This window comes from Crocuta crocuta, unplaced genomic scaffold, assembly GCF_008692635.1.
Source record: "Crocuta crocuta isolate KB4526 unplaced genomic scaffold, BGI_CrCroc_1.0 scaffold141, whole genome shotgun sequence".
NCBI classification, from domain to species: Eukaryota; Metazoa; Chordata; class Mammalia; order Carnivora; family Hyaenidae; genus Crocuta; species Crocuta crocuta.
In genome coordinates, this window is record NW_027527951.1 from 5,346,552 (window position 1) to 5,370,888 (window position 24,337).

Below are 24,337 nucleotides of genomic sequence, written 5' to 3' on the forward strand. Positions count from 1 at the left end.
TTCCGCCCTTCTTCTCCCCCTTGTTCCTCCGTCAAGTTAATTTTTAAAAGATGCTAGTTGGGCTGTAGTCATGTTTAGATTATCTTGATGGCGGCTGAGGCTTTCAAGAAGTGACAATCTATATGGAGGCAACCACTGACTGACACCCAAGCTCGGCGTGACCTGGAGGGAGCGAAGGCATGCGTGCGACCATGCACGGTACCGCACGAGGCCAGTCTCCGACCCTCCGCGGACTCAGCCTGTTAACTAAGCGCTGGAAGCTCGAGCCTCAAACGACTCCCAACCTCCGTCCCGGAGCGGAGCAGTGGGCGTGCCTCTCCGACTCCGTCCCCAGGCCGGGCCGTGGGCCGACGGCCTCCGGTCCCCAGGCGGCGCTGTGGGCTTGCAGGGGCTGCCCCGGCACGAGCGAGCGCCGTCTCCCCGGTGCGCATGCTCACCCCCGCTGTGNGCACGGGCGGTGGCTTCACCATGGCGATTCGCAAGAAGAGCTCCAAGAGCCCCCCAGTCCTGAGCCACGAATTCATCCTGCAAAATCACGCGGACATCGTCTCCTGTGTGGCGATGGTCTTCCTGCTGGGGCTCATGTTCTNGGCCCCCGTAGGACCGAGTTTGGGATGAACGGGAAGCAGACGGAGCCAGGCTTCTGCTGCCTATTTGAAGGGCGGTGGCCGCGGGGCAGCGAGTGATCTCCACGAGTTCGGTCCATCGAGGCACACCCGGTTGTCTTCATTCTTCTCTCCCGAGCTGGTATTATTACCAGTCACTTAACCGAACTTTTTGCCGTGACTCTTGCTTTTTCCTTAAAGAAACCAGGTCTGATCCGCAAATGTAGCTTCTGAGCAGCTGTGCCAAGAAGCCGAATGATTTTCTTTTGTTTCTGGAAGTATGAGAGAATGGAAATGTCAGGAGTGTGTAAATTCTCTTCCCACATACCTAGTATTTTGATGACTTATTTAACAGCTGTTGAATATGGGTAATAAACTTTGCAAGGTGAACGTGTGTGTAACAGCCTACGGTTTTCTTTCCCTCGCTCCTCAGTACACACGCCCATTCCTTATCTTCTTTAACTTTAAAATATTTCTGTATAGCCGCTATGCCCCATCAGATATATTAATTATTTTATTTATGTATGGTATGTCTCCCTCCTCCTGGAATAAAACCGCAGTGAGGGCAGAAATTTTGAGGTTTTATCAGGCTGTTTTCAGTGCCAGGAGTAGTACGTGAGACATAGTAGGTGCTTTAAAAATATTTATTGAATGAGTGACATTAAGAATTCTTGAGAAAAGCTAGTAGAACGAGACTGCCAGTGACAGATGAATAATTTTTTTTTTGTGAGCAAGATGAATAAAATTTTTAAATGGAGTCGATGTGGGTTTTATGAATGTTATTAGGTAACTTAACATTTTGGTTTACTTTTACTTCTCTTCTAATAGGCTTTTCTGGACCTAGATAGATTTTTTTTGACTCCTGATAGTGTCATTTATGCCCCCCAGTCCACTACAAGGAGGTGGTACGTATGGTGGAAGGAAAGTTAGAAGGGAACTAACATATGTCCCACGCTTTTAGGCTGGCCCTATTCTACTTACCTATTTGGTGACTCAAGTCTAAGCCTCAGTTTTTCTATGTAAGGAAATAACCACCTGTGGTATTCTCACAGCCACCGTTAAAAGAATCAGATAATATGGTGTGAGAGCATCTGACGGTTGTGTAAAGTACTATATGAAGGTATGATATTAAAAATGCAATTCTAAACATTTGTACTCACTTTCTGAATTTTGCATTTATATATATTTTCTGCTTTGAGATTTGAAGTAATACTTTGGTATATACAGTTTTGTAAAGCAGTTTTGTAAAACTTGCCATAACCCATCTCCACGTGGTAAGAATTCCTGACTTTAAAAATATAATTTAGGAGTAATATTACCTGCAGCGTATGTTTGCAGTGTTTTGAACAAAATGGAATATAAATCAGAAATCCCAAAACATTTAAAAATGGTATAACCCTGCTTTTATGTAAAAGATTTCACAGTCTCTTACCGTCTTTTGAGGGAAGTTCACCACCTATACCTTGCCCCACGTGTCAATGATTTTTTTTTATAATGAGTGGATTTTTGCCTCTATGTAAATTTGTAAAATTTGTAAATCTGAATAGATACAACAAAGACTTAAGTAGAAGTTTTTAGTTCAAAAGTGAACGTTAAAGTAATATACAGAAGAGGGGTGTTTGTGCAAATTGTACATTTTTCTTACCATGTGTTACAGTTTTAGAATTTGAATGCATGTTATCTACATGTCAGAAAAACTTAACGAGGTTAGTTTTGCTATTTGACTTTTAAAATAATTGCTGCTCAGTCTCAAATTGACTAATGTTAACATAACTATAGAATTACTGTATTTGTGCTAGAATAATAGAGAAGTTGACGTTTTTGCAGTAGAACCTGTTAAGCCTTTTGTGTAAATATATTGAGGAAATGTCAGAGGATTTATGGTGAAATTGACAATGTGATAACAGATACTATATTACTAGCCAAAATGAAAATCGATATGTGTGTGTATATATATATAGTAGAAGCATAGATGCTGAAGCTAAAGGGGTTCATGTTCAAGTTAGGGCTCTGCAGCTTGCTTACTGGGTGACCTAGGGCATATCATTTAACTTCTCAGAACTTGTTTCTTTTTCTGTAAAACGAGGCTCATTGGGTTACTCTGAGAGTTAAATTAACTAATGTGTATCATGGCTTTAGTTCAGTGCTTGGCTTACAGGAGTCATGCCGTAAATAGTAGCTATTATTATTCATTAGATATTTATCAAAGTTGAAGATAGAAGACAGCATTTTTATGTGAGAGAAGAGTCCAGTGGTTAGCATCTAAAGAGATTAAAATACAAAAAAGGTTGAAAAAGAAGTAGACTGCTTTGGAGAAATCTAAGTTTAATTTCCAAGAGCGCTCATGTTAATCAGAAATTACTTGTAACTTGTAAAATCATGGTTTTAGCACAGTCAGTATCTGTCCACATAAAGCATATCACGTTCTATAGTTAATGATGTCATATTTGAATTAGGAAATTTTGAACAATCCAAAAATATAAGGAAGCTTGGGAATCCAAGAGAGGATAAGAGGAGTTAGGGGTTTCCAAGAGGAATATTTTCTTCTGGAAAGGAGCTTCTTTGCAGGAGGCCTCGTTGTATGTGCTGTGCAGATTTGAGGAAACATTTACAATTCTAGCTATCTTGGAAGAGCTTTGGAGGTTTGTTGTATTTTTAAGGATGACTTGCCTTAATGCTAGCATTGTCTTTCCGTCTCATTTTTTAAGAACTTAATTTTATATACGTGGGTGGGGAAGTGGAATTTGATATTCAGAAATTGTCTTTATCTTTCAGACATACAGTCAATGTAGTAAGTCACACCTTCCTCTAACAAGTTCAGAATAATTTTAACAAGAAAAAAAATACCAAGCCCCAACTGGTGACCACTTGATTAAGCAAACATTAGGATATTCGTGGTATTACATAGTCATAGAATTAGATAATTCCTCAGAGCTTATGGGACCTGTATAAGATGTATCTAAGTAAGTTTCATTCTTTTCTTATAACTGTCCAAAGCTGTCGTAAATTCAGTTATTTTTACTTTTGAATATAAAACATTTTTATTACATATTTTATTCCAAATTAATTTTTGTCATACTATTAACTGACTGTATTATTAATTTAAAGCAATGTTAATTGGGGTATGAGGCTTAGAAGGCCTGGAAATGGCTAGTAGCATGATTACTGGTTACTTTTTCTATAAACTTTTTGAGGTGTGTGGTTTGTATTTTTCCTCTCGCTCTACTTAATATCACATGGTAAAGTAGCTACAGGCCAGATTTTAATTTTATTTGGAAGCTTAGCATAAAAAGATAATCCAATTTTTGCTGCTTTTGGTATTTGATATTAAACTTATCCTTGAGGAATTTCACTTGTCGTTTTTAATGGACTCCTAAGAAGTTTTCTTAGCTATGGTAGTGGTGACCTCATATTCCAGACTAGAAACAGGTATGTGGTGAAAGTATGTCATGTGCTGATATGTGGGAAATCTACAGAAAGATATCAAAAAATGAAATTTAGTAATCAGTCAACTTTATTAAAAATAATCACATGAAAGCAATGTTGCCCTGGAAACTCATGCCCTCATTCTGCTCTAATGCATCTGTATGAATGACCCAAATGGTAATACCAGAAGCCTTTCTGGCCTTTTCTATTCAAGTGACCTTTACATATCTACCACGGTTAAGCAACTCACTTTAGTGCCCATGTCGTGGACTTTATCACGTAGGCCTGCCTTGTTTCCAGATTCTGAATTCCAGTAGAACAGAGCTCAGCCACAACCTACATGTTGTTCATCTCCCTCATTCTACTGCTTATGTGCCAGCTCTCTACCTAGTCTAAGCTTTTGCGGTGCCTTGGCCCTCTCATTGCTTTGCTTTCTTCTTGTAGACTTTAACTACTTATCCACACTTACCCCAGGCCCTCAGCCCCCTTTCCCTGATGGCCTTTTTTTCCATATTAGCCCTACAGATATCCAACCATAGATCCAGCCCACCATCTGCCTTTTCTGTGCTTCTCCATGCGTGGATTGCTAAGGGTTGCCAGAGAGAAACCTACACTTGTGCTGTAGATCATATTACAAATCAAAGGTTTCTAATCTCAGACATCAGTTAACACCCAGTGATCTTTTTTACTTTTCCCTGGCCAGTTCCTTTTCCTATAGGAACAACATGAATACTCATCATCCATATCCCCAATTACGCTTAACAGATGGCAGTGCTTTTTTTTTTTCCTACAAGGAAAATACGAGTTTATTAGATGTGAATTTCTTCACTTTTCCTGCCTTTTGAACTTATTTGTCTCATCCATCACTACTACTTCCCCATCTGAGAAGGAAACTTAAAAATCAACTAGTTCTATCCTTATATTTCATCCCCTGTGAGATCTTTCTATCCGTTATCCCCTTATATGTTGAATTTCTTCCTTTTCCCTGGCACCTTCTTAATTGCACCCACACAAGCTCAGTCTCTCTCATCATAAAAACATTAATCTTAACCTGGCATCTCTTGCTAGATACCATTTTCTTTCTCCTGTGTTCTTCAGTCCATATATGTGGCTTTTGCTCTCACTGCTTCATTGGGATCACTCCAGCCATGACCCCTGTTGACTTCTTAAACTGTCCAGTGCATTGTTGTCTTTTCCTGCCACGTCTGTTTTGAAACCTTGAATTTATAACCACATCTTTTTGAAATGTTTCCCTCTTGCCTTTGAAGGCATCAAGCCCACTTCATTCTCTTTCTGCCTCTCTGATCATTTCTTCTTATTTTGCCACCAGCTTTTTCTCTGCCCACTCCATGGCTCTGATGTTGTCCTACTTCTCTACAAACTCTGTGCACTCTCTGTAGGTGATTTATGTACCTCCACAGCTTCAACTATTACTTGTAAATAGAGACTCCCAAGTCTTTAAGCAAGGGTCTCCCTGAAGAGTTCCAGGCATAGGCTTATATGCCTCCTGGTCTTTTCACCTGTGTATCTCACAGAAATCAAAGTTTATCTAAAACTCAGTTTTTTTCTCTTTTCTCCAAAATCTGCCCCTCCTCTTCTATTCCACATTTTTATCAGTAGTGTTACTTTTCATCTAATTGTTCAAGCTGTAAGTATCTATACATAATCTTTGACTCTTCCCTCTTGCTCCCCAAGCCTTATTCTGCCTCTATCCCACTATCAGTGTATTAGTTCAGGTCTTACTATCTTTCATGTGGTCTCTTGCAGAAGTTTTATATATTATATGTGTACTTCAATTTATGTTTTATTGAGTATTTATTCAACAGTATCAATCAGTCATCTAATATGGGTCAGGCCCTATGCTGGGCTCTAAGGATGAAGTGAAGAAACAGGCATGGTCCCAGCTCTTTCGGAACTTTTCTTTTTAAATTTTTTTTTAATGTTTTATTTATTTCTGAGAGAGAGACAGACAGACAGACAGCATGAGCAGGGGAGGGTCAGAGAGAGAGGGAGACACAGAATCCGAAGTAGACTCCAGGCTCTGAGCTGTCAGCACAGAGTCCGACACGGGGCTCGAACCCACGAACCGTGAGGTATGACCTGAGCCAAAGTCTGATGTTCAACCGACTGAGCCACCCAGGTGCCCGCAAAGCTTACTTTTCAGAGTGTGACAAATTGGTAATATTATCACACTAAGAGTATATGTTTTGAAAGAAGGAAACACTGTTCTCTGAGGTAATCTAACAAAGGAAGTGACCTACTCTAAGACAGGGAAGGCTTCCTTGAAAAGGTGTGATTGAATTGGGATCTGAAGAGGGAAGGTTTTTAACAGGGTTTCAGATAGAACTTGCGCAGACCCTGTAACAGGAGGAATGCGAGAGAGGCAGTGGTCTGAGGTAGGGCTGGAGAGGAGAGGGGAATGGTTACAGATTGTTGTATGGGCCGCATTAAAGATCTTTATCCTAGAAAGAATGGGAATCCAGTGAAGTATTTTGAGCGTAGGGATGAGGGATGGGTGGCATGGGGAAAGGTGTTAACATGGTCAGAAGGTGAGTCTGGTTGAAGTGTGGAGAGTGGATCAGAGGCTTGGAAGACCAATTGGCAGGTTACATCCATGATCTTTCTGAAATAAACAAGTGAACTTCCCTCACCTCATAATTCTCCAGTTGCACCAAAATAAAATCGAAACTACTTAGTTCAACAAACAAGGCCCTTCCTACCACTTGATAAGTTTCCTAGTCTTTTCTGCTGCTTACTGCTTGTGTATCCATGCCAGACCTCAGGTTTGCTGCTACTTAACCTTTGTGCTTTCTCTTCTTTCATCTAAACTGCCCTCTTCATCCCTCTTTATGAGGCTAGGGAGCTTCTGTTTCCAACAAGAGCCAGTTCCACACCACATTCTCTGAGAAGCCTTTGCTTCATTCCATACTCCAGGAAAAAAAAAATGCATTCTTTATCCTGAGTACCTGTTTGCATGGATTCTATAGTATAATAACAGTTTGCTTACCTGTCTTCCTGACCCAACTGTGTTGCGAGTCATCAAGAATTGTATCATTCGTCTTTGTTATCCTTTCTTGTCTAGCACATTACCTCGTGCCTATAAATCTTGAATAAGCATTCCATTTTTCTGTTCTGACCACTTCACTTTTGTAGTAGTCAGGTCAGTTAAATATTTATTGACCACTTAACTATCCCAGATGTGTGGGAGATAAACACACACACCACAGACCCTACTTTTGATCTATTTTGTCATGGTAATTGTGCTTTCTTTTCTTTGTTAATTTACATTCCAGTTTTTTCTTGATAGGAACTTTGTTCATTGTACAGAGTAGAGAAACCTTTTTGGTCAAATCCTTATTTACTTGAACTGCACAGTATCCCATTTGAAATCTTAAAGTTAGGAATAACACAGACTCATCTAAACTGCAGCACTGTTGGGTGAATTATGTTCACTCCCAAGCCAAACTCCTTAGTGATCAGAAATTCCAGTTGTGGCTGTCATGGTGCCACAGGAACTAGGGTGCCCTTGGTTCTTAGATTTAGGGCAGAACTTATAACGGTTTCCTCCCCTGATCTTCTATTTGGGACAAGGTCACAGACTGACTTGATCTTTTCTTTTTCTTTTTCTTTCTAGATAACAGCAAAAGCCTCTATCATTTTTGTTACTCTTCAGTACAATGTTACCCTCCCTGCAACAGGTAGGTAGTTTTCTGTTAGAATCTTCTGTTTAAATAGAAGGGTTTACTTGAACAAACTTGGAAATTTCCATGAATACTAAATTCTTTAATTTTAATAGATTTCATTCAGAATTAGGCTGAACATTATTTTGATGATTTTGTAATGCAAGAAATGATGTTTTTGTTGGCTTCACCCTATAGGTTAAATGAAAATCAGAATTTATGTGTTTAATGTTCATTGTATAAGCTCTAAGAGTTATAATAGTATCCAAACTACACTTTCAGGCTTTATTTTTTAAAATTTTATTTCCTTTTTCTTTTTCTCTGTTTTTTTTTTTTTTTGTTTTTTTTTTTTAAGTAGGCTCCACACCCAACATGGGGCTTGAACTCATGACCCTGAGATCAAAAGTCACTTGCTGTACCAACTGAGCCAACCAGGCACCCCTAAAATTTTATTTCTAAATTGGGCTGTGTGAAAATCAAGTTGTTTTTGGAAGTTGATTGTAATTGAGTACAGTAATACAATTAACTAGCATGCATGAAGGTATTTGGCTAATAAAATATTAACATATTCAGACGAGTATTTAGCTTTGTATTTAGAATGCAAGATCAATTATATGTATAACATTGAATTGGACGTAATTCAGTTATATAGTTGTCTAAATACAGTTGACCCTTAAATAATGCAGAGGTTAGGGGCATCAACCCCTGCACAATCAAAAATCCACATAGTTTTTAAATCTCCACAGACTGACCTACAATAGCCTACTGGTGACCAGAAGTGTTACCTATAATGTAAACAATCAATTAACACGTTTTGTATATGTATTGTATACTGCATTCTTATAATAAAGTAAGCTAAGAGAAAAGAATGTTATTTAAAAAATTTTTTTATAGTTTGTTTTTGAGACAGAGAGAGACAGAGCATGAGCGGCGGGAGGGGTAGAGAGAGAGGGAGACACAGAATCTGAAACAGGCTCCAGGCTCTGAGCTGCCAACCCAGAACCTGATGCAGGGCCCAAACCCACGAACTGCGAGATCATGACCTGAGTCAAAGTTGGACACTTAACCAACTGAGCCACCCAGGCACCCCAGAAAATGTTATTTAAAAAAAGAAAATGTTACTAAAATCATAAGGACAAGAATGTGTATTTGCAGTACTGTATTATATTCCTTGAAAGAAACTGGCAGGTAGGAGGACTCATGCAGTTCAAAACTGTGCTGTTCAAGGGTCAACCATGTTTGATTTAGTGACTTAGATCACTCAAAATCACAAAGTTGTTCTGAAATTTGAATATGCCAAAGAAGAATAATGCTTCTTTCCCCTAGTTGTTTCCATAAACATAAAGCTTGGTAACAACAAGCTATAGCAATTCTCAAGTGTTTGATTAAGAATTATTTTGAAAAATAAAACAATTTCAAGGATTAAAAACAATTTTAAGTAGCAGTTGCCTCTGTCTCTACTGCTTATACATCAACACTAATTCATATATAGGTTAAATCAGTTTTTCCATCAGAATCATAATGAAGTGTTTAGTTTCAAATGAGGTAGAAAGTCAAAATTCCATGAGAAGACAGTCAAATAGGCTAAGTATAACTTTGATGTAACCTAAGTATAATCTGATCTCTACCTGGGGTTATATCAATTTTACAGTCTTTTCAGGGGTCTGAGTATGGCCTCCCTTTCCCTGTTTTTTGGTCTTTGATGGCTGTAACTAACATGTGTCAAGTCTTTTGTAAGTAATTTCTGAGGCCTTAGATTTCTAGGTAGTCTCTTCAATTTTCATTATTCCTAAGACTCAAGATGTCTAAAAGCAAATTACCAATGATGTTTCTATAGGATTTATTTATTAGGTTATTAGTCTTCTTTTGTTTGTTTCCATAACTATGTTGTACTTAGTGCTGTTTTTATAATCTTATGTATATTTTTGTGTATGTGTGTCCTGTCCTTTTTGGCCTTCAGAAGAACAAGCTACTGAATCCGCGTCCCTTTATTACTATGGTATCAAAGATTTGGCTACAGTTTTCTTCTACATGCTAGTGGCGATAATTATTCATGCCATAATTCAAGAGTATGTGTTGGATGTAAGTATACAATCTTAGAAATCTATACTTTGTAAAATACTAGCTCTCCATACTATGGTAGACATATATTAAATATATTTTATAATATATTCTTAATTACTAATGATTGTTTTTATTTTTAGAAAATTAATAGGCGAATGCACTTCTCCAAAACGAAACACAGCAAGTTTAATGAATCTGGTCAGCTCAGTGCGTTCTACCTTTTCTCTTGTATTTGGGGCACATTCATTCTAATATCTGTAAGTATATACTATGCTTAAGTTTTCATTTCTCAAAGTATTTATGTTATATACCCAGAACAAAAATGATGTCCTATTTTTAATGCTTGTAAGCAAATCCTAAACCTTAGAAAATCCCTCTTCTATTCTTGTTCTTATCTGAGATGAGGAATTCTTTTTGAACTAGCGTAAATCAAGTTTCAGTGATAAATCTCTCTTTAGATTTGTTGTTATACAACAGAAATTCTAAATTCTGTTAAATGTTTCGGAAAGTCTTACTCATTGTTAGTCAGTCTGAATGTTGATTTTGTATCTTGTAGTCATTTGCAGATAACTCTCTATTAGCAAAAAGAGTAAGAGGTCAGTGGTACTTTTAGTGGGTTTCATGAGTTGTAATTTTTCCAGTCATTTCCTGTTTTAAAAATAGTCTGAGGGGCTCCTGGGTGGTTCATTTGATTGAGTGCGTGACTCGTGACCTCAGCTTAGGTTTTGATGTCAAAGTCATGAGTTCAGGCCCCATGTTGGGCTCCAAGGTGTGGAGCCTACTTAAAAGAAAAAAATAGTTGGGTATTGTCCACGCAATTTAAAATATTGTGTAACTTTTCAGTTAGAGCTATCAGAACCTTTAAGTGTCTGATTCTAACTAATGAGGGGGAAGGCAGTATCTACATCAGTATTAATATTAACAGTCTCTGAAATATGTATGGACTCCAGAGTATACATATTTTTGAGTTTGTCAAGACACGTAATTTTTTTAATTACCATCTTAAAGATGAATAAACAGGCAAGTGTATGATACTTAATGTTGGAAATATACTAAAACTCAATCTTTCCAGGGCACATTCCATTTTATACTGCTGTTTATATAATACTTTATAAATGTATGTAATTTTAGCTTAAAATCTGCTGTATAATTTTTTTTAAAACATAGAAGTACACACTTCAGTGGGAAACTGTTCTTATTAAGATAAGTCATTTGAGAGGTTTTTTTTGTTTCTTTTCTATGTGTACAATAATTCTCACTGAATAGATCTGGTTGGTGCGTGGACATCATCCTATAAAACTGGGCAGCACCTTAATCCTCCATCTCTGCCACATGCCATGTCTTTCTCAAAACCCTCCTCTGATTACCCGAGACAAAATTCACCACTCCTATAGCTGCTGTTACCTCTGTTACGTACTATTAACTGTTTTTTGGTTGTTTTATGTTTGTTTGCCTACATGTATTTTTTACCCTATAGAATTGAAAGCATTTTGAAGGCCAGCAATTATGCTTATTTGACCTCATATCTTTCATAGTGATTTTCACTTTGTTGAAATAAGCAATTTGGTGGAATCAAAATAACTTAAAACGTTCAACTTCAGTGGGGCTCTTTGGGGCCTGATCTGGGAAATTATAAATGTTCAAGAAATGAAAATACAGTCTTATTTTCCAAGAAATTTGCATTATACTCAGTAGGCTAATTTTTATATCTTCTTTCTTAGGAAAACTACATCTCAGACCCAACTATCTTGTGGAGGGCTTATCCCCATAACCTGATGACGTAAGTCATTTTTAGCAGAATTTTTTTAGTTATGGACCATGGTCATGTCACCTTTAAGCAGAATCCATTCTTGTCATTCTCTTTAGGACTTTGCAAATTCCTACAGTAGATATGTCATTGGCAGTCCTGTGCCATTAGAAATAAATGTGTGCTGGGGCGCCTGGGTGGCTTAGTCGGTTAAGGGTCCGACTTTCGCTTAAGTCATGATCTCGCGGTTCGTGGGTTTGAGCCCCGTGTCGGGCTCTGTGCTGACTGCCAGCTCAGAGCCTAGAGCCTGTTTCAGAGTCTGTGTCTCCCTCTCTCTCTGACCCTCCCCTGCTCACACTGTCTCTCTCTCCTAGGGAAAAAAAAAAAAAAAAAAAGTGTGCTTTTTTCGTGTATATGATATTTCCAATATGTTCATTAGCTCGAGAAAACTGGTTTTAACAGTAATCGTAATTTAGTTCTCTGTTTTCCCTTCTCCCTTATCCTTTCTACGCGTCAGTTCTCCATCATCTCTATACTTTTGCTCCTTTCTTTATATCAGTCTCTTTCTAGTCCTTTCATTTCTTATCCTCTAGCACTGTAAACTCGAAGATAGGGACTGTGTCTTTTTTAATCTTCCTAGCGCCCTACATGTCCATATAGTCCTGTGAAAAAGCGCAGTGTTGCAAAGACATTCCGCTAAACGACTCATTCTTCAAGCCCCACTCTAGTAGCACTATCCCACATTATTTTTCCTTGCTACTTTAGCCAATATTGTCTTTTGCTTTCCTCAGTTTGTCATTTTGGTGTATTTTGGTAATATCTCTACGTTGTCTTGAACATTCTATAATTGTCTCATTTGTTTAAGTTATATTGTACCCATGCCCACCAGGACTCTGTGTACCTTGACAGCAGTAGGAAATGTCTCTGTATTATACATCCCTCCTGTGCCTGGCTGTAAGTAGGTGCTCACCACCTCGGCAGTGTTCAGTAAATGCCCTGTGACGTGACAATTGGAGAAAAGATACAAAGGGAACAACATGACATGCATACCTTTGTTTTTAAGTCCCCCAATAATAATCATGCTGCTGAGTCATTCTGACTTTTTAAAATGGTATCAATTCAGTGAGTTTTATGGAATAAGGTGATAGACATCATATTTATATGGGATCATATCTCCCCTCCCCCCAAATTATTCCCAGTTGGCTTTGTGTTCTCTGTTACAGAAATCTGGAAGAGAAGGGAGAACAAAGAGAGAGCAGGAGGACTGGAGGCATAATGTCAGGGGACTGTTGATTCTAGACTGATTAGATCTGATCAGGGATACCCAGGGCATATTCACAGTTGGGATTATACCAGTTTCAGGTGATGGTTCATCTCCACACCTTCGCTTTTGTGTCCGTCTCTTTGCCCTTCCTGCCTTCCTTTTGATGAAACCTTCCAGGCCTGTGAGCTGATTCCTTGGTCATGTTCCTTATGTTTTCAGTAGCTAACGTAACATACAAATCAGTATTAATCTGCTAATAGAGAAGGGGCTCTGGCACCGCTCAGCCAGCTTGCAGATCATTGGGCTCTGCAGATAATGTCTTTGCATCTGCAGATTAATCCACGGGAATTGACTGGTGGTGAGAATATTCTGGGGAGATGAAGTGGCTGCTGGGGAATCGTTAAAGGGGCACAGAGCATCGTGGGGGGAGCTGAAATGCTAACATGAAGGGAGCTCCATAGTACACCCTGATTTCCAGTGTTTTACTTTATTCTTTAATAAATACTGTGTTTTAAAAGATATTTTTTGCTTTCTTGTGCAGATTTCAAATGAAGTTTTTCTACATAGCCCAGTTGGCTTACTGGTTTCATGCTTTTCCTGAACTCTACTTCCAGAAAACCAAAAAAGTAAGCTGAGCTTTTGTAACTTTAAAAGTTGTCTTGTCATTTTTTCCTTTTTTTGAAAAGTCACTCTAAAATTAAACATTTCCTCGTGTCTGTAACCTCCCTCTTTTCTTCCCACCTCAGCTCTTCCTCCATTGTTCTCCCACCTCCCCTTTCTCAGAGGCTAAATATTCTTGCGTATCTCTTGATAAAAGCCTTCTGTCCTATTTTAACTTAGAGTGGAGTCTTTAACATGTGACATGTTAATCACTTCTCTTAAAATTGTATTAGTGGTAACTTAAATTAAAATTTCAAAATGGAACATTAATTTTATATTATTGACACTCTTAGGAGTTTCACAAATGAGACAAAAGGATTAATCAGATTATTCTACAACTAACAGTTCTGTGTTAAGGCCCATTGAAAAATTCAGTATAAAATAAAGTAAACCATAGTTAAACACTCAGCAGTGAAGCTTTTCCTGAGATGGGTGGAGCATATGTCTTAACATGTGGGAAAGATGTATTTGGACAAATAACTACCAGAGCAGCGCAATACCCTTCTTTCTGTTATATCCTCAGTATTCTTAAAGTCAATATCCGCAAAATAAATTTTAGTTCCTTATAACCCTTTCTTGTCTCAAACCTATACCGGCTCCCTATTGCTTTAAACTAAAATATAGCTGCTTAGGGCACCTGGGTGTCTCAGTCAACTGAGCGTCTGACTCTTGATTTCAGCTCAGGTCATGATCCTGGGATCCTGGGATCGAGGCCTGAGTTAGGAATTAAGATTCTTAAGATTCTCTCTCTCTCACCCTCTGGCCCTCTCCCCTACTCATGCTCTCTCAAAAAATAAATTAATTAATTAAATAAAATACAGCTGCTCACCTGTGATATATGGGTTTCTCTGGTCTGTACAACCTCCTCTCTGCTCCCTTTTTCCTCTCTTACTGTTTATTCTTTTTTGAGAGAGAAAGTACGAGCAGGGGAGAAGTAGAGAGAGAGAGGGAAGCACAGAATCTGAAGCAGGCTCCAGGCTCTGTGCTGTCAGCACACAGCCCCACAAGGGGCTCAAACTCACAAACCACGAGATCATGACCTGAGTCGAAGTCGGCGCTTAACTGACTGAGCCCCGCAGGCGCCCTCTCCTTGGTCTTCATTCACACTGATATTCTCTAATTTTATGATCCCAGCACATCAGTTCTTTTTCTGGGAATGTCTTTAAACTACACAAGTGCCCTTAGTCCCTTTCTCGGGGAGAGATTATTTTTTAAATCCCCACATAGGAAATGATACATGGGTAGGAATATGGAAAAAACAAGTTTGGTCCTAGGTTAACAATTATTGAAGCTGGTTATGGCTACATGGGGCTTCATTATACTATTTGTTATATATGTATTTACATTTTTCTGCATTTATAGCCCCCTTACTTCGAGAAACTTAAGGATAGAAATGTAATGGGACCAGTTTATCTCTGCCTTCTCCAAAGCCACATTTACTACTGTGTGTGCTGCAAATAGTTAATCCATGAATATAGGTACCTGATTTACTACTGTTTTGTGTCTGTGTTTTCTGTGTCCTGTGTGTCTGTCACCAACATCATCATGATGTTGTCTGCTATTATTTGAAAACAGCATTAAATTAGAGTTTATGCACTATGTTTCAAAAGTTCTTTTAACGTTGATTTCTTTTATCAAGTAGAATGTTTTTCTAGTTAAGTTGATCATAAGAATTAGGATGAAGATCCACAAAACCTTTGGCTTAGAACTATGTTAGGATAAGGGGCACCAGGTGGCTCAGTCGGTTAAGCGTCCAACTCTTAGTTTCTTTCAGCTCAGGTCATACTCTCATGGTTCAATTTGTGACATCAGGCCCCACAGTCAGGCTCTGTGCTAACTGCATGGACCCCGCTTGGGGTTCTGTCCTTCTCTCAGTGCCCCTCCCTTGCTTGTAAGCTCTTAACTCTCTCTCTCTGAAAAATAAAATAACTAAAAAAAAAAAAAAAAGGTAGGGTAAGATTCTTAGGCTCGCAATTTCCAGAAGCCCTTCAGTATTCATTAAGTACCAAATGTGAATCACAGATGTCCTGGTGCTGCACTGTCCAAAAGAGAAGCCACTAGCCACATTTAAAGTAATTACAATTGGGGCACCTGGGTGGCTCAGTTGGTTGAGCATCCAACTTCGGCTCAGGTCATGATCTGCCGGTCCATGAGTTCAAGCCCCACATTGGGCTCCATGCTGAAAGCTGAGAGCCTGGAGCCTGCTTTGGATTCTGTGTGTCCCTCTCTCTCTCTGCCCTTCCCCCACTCACACTCTGTCTCTCCTCTCTCTTTCTGTCTCTCTCTCTCATAAATAACAACAACAAAATTTTAATAAATAATTACAATTAAAAACCATATTACTTTCTGAGCCACACTTAGCCTTTTGTAAGTGCTCATTTAGCCACGTGTAGCTACTTGTCTGCCATTTTGGATAGCAGAGAGAGAGAGAGCACTTCCATCATTGCAGAAACTTCTGTTGGGCAGTATTGCTGAGAACATCATAGGTTCTAGATGTCTTAGTAGCATGGCTCAAATATTTTAGGCTTTCTTCATAAGTGTACTTGTATGCCCATGGACATAATACGTCTGGGCTTCATTATTAATCCATATGTGTCTGTCTTGTTTCTTGACCATGTAAATAAAGGGAGAGGTTTCAAAGTAATTGTTCATTTTAGTTTTCAAAATTCTTTCCTTATCAGTTCCTGCCAGATGGCATTTCTCCAGAAATGCAATCTAATTTTTATGGAATAATTTGCATAACTTAGAACTTAACTGAAACTATTTTTAACACCTACATATGACAGTCGAAAGTAACTGTTTCAAGTAATTAACATAATTTGAAAGTAACAGCTGCATATGTGTTAAACAGTTTCTTAAAATTTACTCTATGAAGATTATTTTTGGAAGAACTCTTTACTGGAAGAAACTAGTACAGTGATTGTTTTGAACTGATCCTACAGAGAAATGAAGAAAGGAAGGAACACTGTTAGTAGCAGTTCAAGAGGTGCGTTAGTCACAAATAACTCCGTTTCTCCTGAGGAGAATATTTTAATTGCGTTCAGTATGTATGCCTCCATATAAACATTACTCCGTTTTGCCTATAAGAAGATTAACAATGTAATTTCTCAGCCGACTTGAATATATGAACTTTCAGGGAAGTCTGGAGGAGATGGCCAAATATTTTATTTACAGTATTCAGTTTGTTTCATTTAGTTATACATGCATATTGCATTACCATGTGAACTATTTTAAATCAGAAGTAATGCATTTTCCCATTCCCACTTCATGAAAGTTGTATTCCCACTTTTCCACATGCAACTTTGTTATTCATGCCTGTCATGCATCACTAGAGCCGCTTTTTGAATCCTCTAACTCAGTTTTTCCAGACTCCATCATCTTCCTTCTACTGATTCCTCTGCTAGACCTCTGTAAGCACTTAGAAGGAACATTGATTGAGGTTTTTCAGGCTGTGTAGCTTACCCAAACATATATTTGTTGTTCAAAATAATCTACATAGATCCCTATAACATAGGACCCTTGAAAAGATATAAACAGGAGATGGCTTCATGTGTGGTTTAGGGGGAAGTCTTTGCCTTGTATTTGGGTGTACTTATGATATTCCATTTAAAGTCAAGTTTTTAGTACAGTATAGTTAAACATTTTCTTATAAAAATAGAACTCTACTGAAGTATATACTTGATCTTTTTAATAAAAAGATGTTGGAATAATAACTGAAAATGTTACTTGAAGTTATTTTAGTACTTGTTTTGATTTAATGTCCTATAGTAAATATAAACAAACCCAAATACAAGACAAAGATTTGGCCAACCAGCCAACTTCAGGTCAGGTCATGATCTCATAGTCTGTGGGTTCAAATCACACATTGGGTTCTGTGCTGACAGCTCAGAACCTGGAGCCTGCTTCAGATTCTGTGTCTCCCTCTTTCTCTGTCTCTCCCCACTCACGCTCTGTCTTTGTCTCTGTCTCTCTCAAAAATGAATAAACATTTAAAAAATTTTTTAAAAAGAATATATAAGAACTTGATAAAGCTTTTCTAATAACTCATTTTCATTATATATATTTTTCCATTCAAATATAAAAGAAGTTTATTAATCTTTAAACAAACGAAACCTCATTTCTGGCCCCTGGTAGGAAACATTTATTTATGTAATATTATTATAAGATGACGTGTGAAAATGTTTTGAGAAGCCAAAGCAGCTTTCTTTCAGCAATTCAGCTAGACACTAGATTCTAGAAAAATAATCATTGCTCTTGGACAGCATGCTGCCTGCCTAACTAGAATCTGTGATGTGGCCAGTGAACTAAAATGGCCAGGCTTCGTCAAGCTGCCTGTTTCCCATTCCCTTCATTCCACAGAAACATGTAACCCCAGAGGCCATGGTGTGGGCGGGGTTGTTGCTGGCCTCAGACACATAAGCACTCTGCCAGTAGGCCTGTAACCCCACAAGGATTGGAGAATGTTGGAGGAGTTTGGCCTAAAACAGGGGTGCCGGTGTAGCCATGTTCTAAATGAAATAGAGGTAAAATTTCTCACTTAAAAAACCAGGTTATATCATCCCCATTGCCTTTGTAATTTTAAAAGGATATGGGAGTGTCTTTAGAATGTGTGTTCTCCAGTTCACAGCAGTCTTTACCACTCCATGTAGTATTATACTCCTCCCCGTCGCGCATTTATTCAAAGTTTTTCTCTGGTTGGACTTTGCATGTACAAACGTTGCTTTACAGACACTCGTCAGTTTGTATATAGCTGAAGGGAATGTTATTTAGAAAAAGATTGCTTGACGCTCTGTCTTTTTGGAAAGTTGTAGAAACTATTTGAAAAGCTCTTCCTAAGCATTTGATGGTTGTGAGATGGAAGCTGGTAATGACATTTTACTCTCCATTACTGACTCAGTTGGTCAGCTATCAAAAAGAGCAAGGCTAAAATTAAAATGCAAAGTTGAACCTGAATTTAAGAAAAACATGGAGTTTTTCCTCAGGTAATGACCTCACCTAATTAGGTTGAGACTTAAGGACAAAATATAAGAGAAATGGAATGGCTTTTGAAAATGTAGTTTGTAATTTATAACAGTGTTTTTAGATTTGTCTGAAAGGGGAAAAATAAGCAGCTTAAGTTTCTGCTAACTGATGTATTTTTTAAGTTTGTGTTTTGTCTTTAAAATTAAGTGATGGGGACACCCAGGTGGCTCAGTCAGTTAAGCGTCTGACTCTTAATTTCAGCTCAGGTCATGATCCTCACAGTTTGTGAGATTGAGCGCTGCACTGACAGCACGAAACCTGCTTGTGATTCTCTCTCTCTCTCTCTCTCTCTCTCTCTCTCTCTCTCTNAAAATTAGTTACATTGAGTTACACGGGTTTTTATGTAGGAAAATGAGTTTCGTGTTTAGTCAGCAGTTTAAAAACTACAAAGCAGTTGTTACCAGTATTGAGAGTCTCCCTGGTCTCTTTCCTACTCAGAAATTCGGAGCATCGATTAACACATCTGAAGGAATATGGCAGTATTTCCCATACCAAGTCATTTACGTGCCACTTGCTCCAACTTAAATTATTTTATTTAAAATTATAGTTAAAAGTATTTTGTTGTGTACTATCTAAAATCATTTTGTACGTAGTGCCAATGCTATGAACACCATACTTTGGGAAACATGTATATCATGTATATATTTAGTGGCACCTCTATTCATAGCGTATGAAATTACATTTATAACACTACAAGTGAGCTGTTCTAAAATTATTGTAAGAGCAGAAAAAGGTTCCCTTGTGGTTGGATTTCAGCTTGTTAGTCTTGATGTTGTTCTCCCCCTCCTTGTGTAAGGAGAGATATTTCATTGGAAGCTTGAAAGTTATGTGGATAAAATCTTAAAACGATTCCTTTTCAGCGCCCCTTCACTCTCCAAATGGAAGAACCTCTGTAAAGTTGATGCTCTGTCTTGAGTTTTACCCCAATAGTCCCAAAACACGTACTACGTGTGGTACTATCCGACCGTCCTATCCTACCTTTCTGACACTTGATCTGTGTACCATTCGTACTAGAGAAGAGCTTTCAGTTTCAAAACCGCAATTGTAAAACCTTTGTTCTTTCTCCCAAGATTTGGGGAAGTAACTATTGAAATGTAGACAGCCAACAGAGACCTGCAGTCAACTGTGCTAGTATGACATGGATGAGTTTTGTGAGATTCTAGAGGGATACAGTTCAGTCTACTTCCCATCATCTCACCATTTAAAAAATTATCATTAGCAGCTGTAGTACATGAATAGTACTAACCAGATGAGTTTAGCTTTATACTATATATAGGTCAGGCAATTATAACTATGTTTTATATGGATTATATATATATATATACACACACACACATACACACACACACACACACACACACATATGGAAAAGAGCAAAAACCAGGGAGAGTAGAAATGAGAAGTACATGCATTTCATTAATTAACAAGTATATATTGGGTTTAGCACTGTCAATTTTTGCAAACATTTCTGACTGCAACTCAAGATGAAACATCAGATTTTACATTATAATTTAATGCATATGTGTGTGTGTGAAATCTATAATAAAATTTTCGTGTAACAGTGCAATGTGCTTGCTGTACCCTCTAGTATTTTCTAGTTTATTTCATATTTTAAAAAATACTAGCATAACCTCCTAAATTGATTTTGTGATCCACTGGTAGCCCTTGACTCACATTTTTTTAAAAACACTATTTTTAAGATAACCAGGTCACTAGGGATTGTGGAAGAAAAAAGAAAAGCAAAAAGTAGAATCTGGATATGTGGCTTACGGGGTTATTCAAAGGAGAAAGAATGTATAACAAGGTAGCGTCCTGAGTGAGAATATAAAATTTTAACCTTCAGTTTTAATGATTATAACAGACAACAAAAGGGTCTAAAAGCATGAGCTAAAAAATAGGAATACTATTTTAGATAAAAGTATCTCTACAGCTATAAACAGCAATTTTAGTATTAGAAGGACATCATTGTGATTACCAACATTATGTCATTTAATAAGTGTTTATTACAAAAAGAAACCATAGGTCTTGGCATTGAAAGGGATTTTGAGTTTTTCTGATTCAGACAAACCCAAGTATGTAGTCCCATTTTCCAGGTGAAACAGCTGAAGCCGAGAGCGGTGAAATGACTTGCTAGTGCCATGGACTGCATGAGCAGCCGGGCTCGAGTGCAGGGGCTGACTAGCCGGCAGGTCTTCTCTGAGGGTACGGTTTTCACCCTATCACGCTGCTGCTAAGGAACGGAACTGTTTCGACATGTTTTAATCTATAATGCGTCTCTGTTTACAGGAAGATATTCCTCGTCAGCTTGTCTACATTGGTCTTTACCTCTTTCACATCGCTGGAGCTTATCTTTTAAAGTGAGTTGGGATTTTGCTTGGATGTGTAAATGGACTGGGTAGATAGTATGTTAATCTGTCTGATAATTAATCTTTACATTTTAAATCTGTTCTTTTAACAGCTTGAATCATCTAGGACTCGTTCTTCTGGTGCTGCATTATTTTGTGGAATTTCTTTTCCACATTTCCCGCCTGTTTTATTTTAGTGATGAAAAGTATCAGAAAGGGTAAGTTGCTTAGCCATTCTGTTTCTTGTGTAATTAAAGTCAAGGCCTGTACTGTCAAGGACCGTGCTATTGCCAAGCCTGGAGGTCCATGCTGGGGGCAGTTAGGTCACTCTGTAAGCTGTTAGCAGTAGCTTTAAGTAAAATGAAACAATTTCACAATTCAGGATGGTATTTTATTCTCTAAAATGGAGTCTTGTCTTAGCTAGGCAGATAATACATGAAACTTGTAATTTTGAGGAGTTTTCGAGTTTATTTTTGTTTAATGCATGTTTTTCTTTTGGGGAAGAGTAATAAGGAAGTGATAATGGGGATAATAGTAACAGGGAAGAAGCAAAAAAATAATAGATTACGTAAGATATTAAGACATTTCAACAGGAAAATTGGACTGAAAACAGAATTAGAGCACTATGACTTGTAGAAAAAAAAAGAGTAAAACTAGGCCTATTAAATGAGAATGGGTGGTTCTGTTAACAGGATTAGCTTTTGTTTTGTCTTGCTTAGCATTTTTGAAAATTTTTCTATGTGCCAGCAGTTTTGAGGATTAGAAATGATAGTTATATTTTAAAAAGAGATCAGCTAAATACAAATTAATTATTTCTTTATTGGACTTCCTAGAATGTTAAATATGCTGTGTTTATTTCAAAGAGTGTAATATAGTTTCTAGCATATTCTAAACGTTTTACTTCAGAATCTCTTTTGCAGAACAATAGGAAATGCTGTCTTAATATGCATTTACTTAATAGGAATCTGATTCATGTTAGAATCTTTTCATATCTTTGCAATTTTATGAATTTGACTTAGGACATTTTTCTTACAGGTTTTCTCTGTGGGCAGTTCTGTTTGTTCTGGGAAGGCTTCTGACTTTAATTCTTTCAGTACTCACTGTTGGTTTTGGGCTTGCAAGAGCAGAGAATCAGAAACTGGATTTCAGTGCTGGGAACTTCAATGTGTTAGCTGTAAGGTACAATCGACTTAACATTTTTCTCACTCTGTCCTGCTATGTAGTATATATTTTCAGTTTATGATACAAATCACCTTAAAAGAAATGGAGACAGATATGGAGGGAGCATATTCATTTGGTTTGATTTCAGACCTGTTTTCGTTGCATATGTCTGAATTGAAACACTGAAGGATCTCTTTAACTTTGGGGATTAACTATTAATGGAATAATTGTTTATTAACATAATCTTGTCAACCTTGGGAATTTAGCACTAAGTTAATTCTGTCAGTGCAAGATGGAATGCTTCATTCAATGGCATTGTTTTGATGTACCCCTAATTTTTTGTTTATTAACTTCAATATCCTCAGAATTGCTGTCCTGGCCTCCATTTGCATCACCCAAGCATTCATGATGTGGAAGTTCATTAATTTTCAGCTTCGGAGGTGGAGAGAACACTCTACTTTTCAGGCACCAACTGTGAAGAAGAAACCAACAGTGACTAAAGGCAGGTCTTCTAGGAAAGGAACAGGTTTGTATTCAATAAGCAGTGGAAAATATTTTTTTAAAAAGGTTGTGGAGTCTTATTATAAACTTAATAAGATTTAAAATCTTTCAAAGAAAATTTTATACTCTCTATAGCAAAATTAGTGGCAAAGTAAAACTCACCCTGTTCTTCAGTTATGTTGATTGCCTGGGGTCATTTATTCCCCTCAAAAGCCGTCCACTGAATTTCTCTTTCCTAAGTTTTCCATTAGACTAGTGTATATGGGCTGTTTTAATAGTCAGTAACTAACCTAGAGAGTGATAGTTTGTGCTTTCTGGCATCTTACTAATATTTAAAAAACAAAACATCTTTAAAATCCCTTCCCATCTGCCCTTTAGTACCAAGTGGAACAGCTCTTTCTATAACTTCTGATTGTTTGATCTTTCGTATTTGAGCCTGCATCTACCCTCTTTTCTCCTTCTGTATTTTGATTGAAAAACCATTGACACTGCAATAATTTTTTTGAACTTCTGTTTGGTGTTATACTTGGAATTGTGACACAGGGAGTTCCAGTTTCATCATCTCTGGTTTGCTTCTTTGTATGACTTTACATTTGATAGTTTATGTCCTCTAGCCCTGTCCTCTTCAGCCTTGTTTCAACAATTCTTGGGCCTGTGTATTTCGTATAAATTTTTGTACATCTTTGTCGATTTTCACCCCCTCTCCCCACCCCACCCCCCAAAAAAAAACCCAACTCTTGCTGAGATACCAGATTGGAATTACATTGAATCTATAGATCATTTCAGGGAGAATAAGAGCACTTTAGCCCATAAATATGGTGTATACTTCTGTTTACCTAGATTATCTTTAATTTCTCTCAGTAATATTTAGTAACCACTTTGTTGGGATATAAATCACATACCATAAAGTTTGACCTTTAAAGTGTAGTTTTCAGTGGTTCTTAAGTATATTTACAAAGTTCATGAACCACTGTCTAATTCCAGAACATTTTTATCTCCCCAGAAAGAAACCCCATGCTCACTGGCAGTCATTTCCTGTCTCTTCCTTCCCCCTACCCCTGGCAGCCACTTACCTATTTTCTGTCTCTATGGATTGGTCTTTTCTGGACATTTCATATAAATGGAATCGTATGATACATGATCTTTTGCAAATGATTTCTTTCACGTAGCATGTATTTAAGGTTCATATATGTTGTAGCATATACCAATACTTCATTCCTTTTTATGGCCAAATAATACTCCATTGTGTGGATATACCAAATTATGTTTATCAATGTATTGTTTGATGGGCATTTGGGTTGTTTCTGCTCTTTGGCTATGATGAATAACGCTGCTGTAAACATTTACGTACAGGTTTTTGCTTGAACAACTATATTTGCTTTCTTGGGTACATACCCAGGAATGAATTGCTAGGTCATATGGTAACTATGTGTTTAACATTTTCAGGGGAATTGCTGAACTGATTTCCAAAGTGGTTGCACCATTTTACATTCATTGTTTTTACATATGATATCCAGTTATCCCCTGCACCATTTGATGAAAAGACTAACCTTTCTTTATTGAGTTGTCCTGATAATTCGTGTTGAAAATCAGTTGATCAGGTGCTTACAGGACAGAATAAATAACTTGTTTTGGGCAGGGGGAGAAAATCTATTGACCAAAAAGTAAGAATTTAGTTCTGGTCTCTCGATTCTATTCTGTCAATCTGTATACCTATTCTTATGTCAATACCACACTGTCTTGATTACTGTTACTTTCTAGTTAGTTTTGAAATCAGGAAATGTGAGTCTTCCATTTTGTTTTTCATGTTTTAGTTATTCTGGGTCCCTTGCACTTCCATATGAATTTTTTTTTAAGATTTT

General features: G+C 37.6%; 1 protein-coding gene across 2 annotated transcripts in view; it reads left to right on the forward strand.

The window, feature by feature from the left end:
- The first annotated feature begins 448 nt into the window (after nt 1-448).
- TRAM1 (translocation associated membrane protein 1) overlaps nt 449-24,337 on the forward strand; it is a 30,919-nt gene continuing 7,030 nt past the window's right edge. The window contains exons 1-10 of one of the 2 annotated variants that reach the window (XM_077752450.1): nt 449-591; nt 7,666-7,729; nt 9,672-9,793; nt 9,916-10,032; nt 11,497-11,555; nt 13,328-13,412; nt 20,755-20,825; nt 20,927-21,031; nt 21,849-21,992; nt 22,340-22,500. In XM_077752450.1, coding sequence (XP_077608576.1) covers nt 469-591; nt 7,666-7,729; nt 9,672-9,793; nt 9,916-10,032; nt 11,497-11,555; nt 13,328-13,412; nt 20,755-20,825; nt 20,927-21,031; nt 21,849-21,992; nt 22,340-22,500 — 1,051 coding nt within the window. In that variant the 5' untranslated portion in view covers nt 449-468. Of the gene's footprint in view, nt 592-7,665; nt 7,730-9,671; nt 9,794-9,915; nt 10,033-11,496; nt 11,556-13,327; nt 13,413-20,754; nt 20,826-20,926; nt 21,032-21,848; nt 21,993-22,339; nt 22,501-24,337 lie in introns of those variants that run through there. The other variant, XM_077752449.1, reaches the window with a different exon arrangement.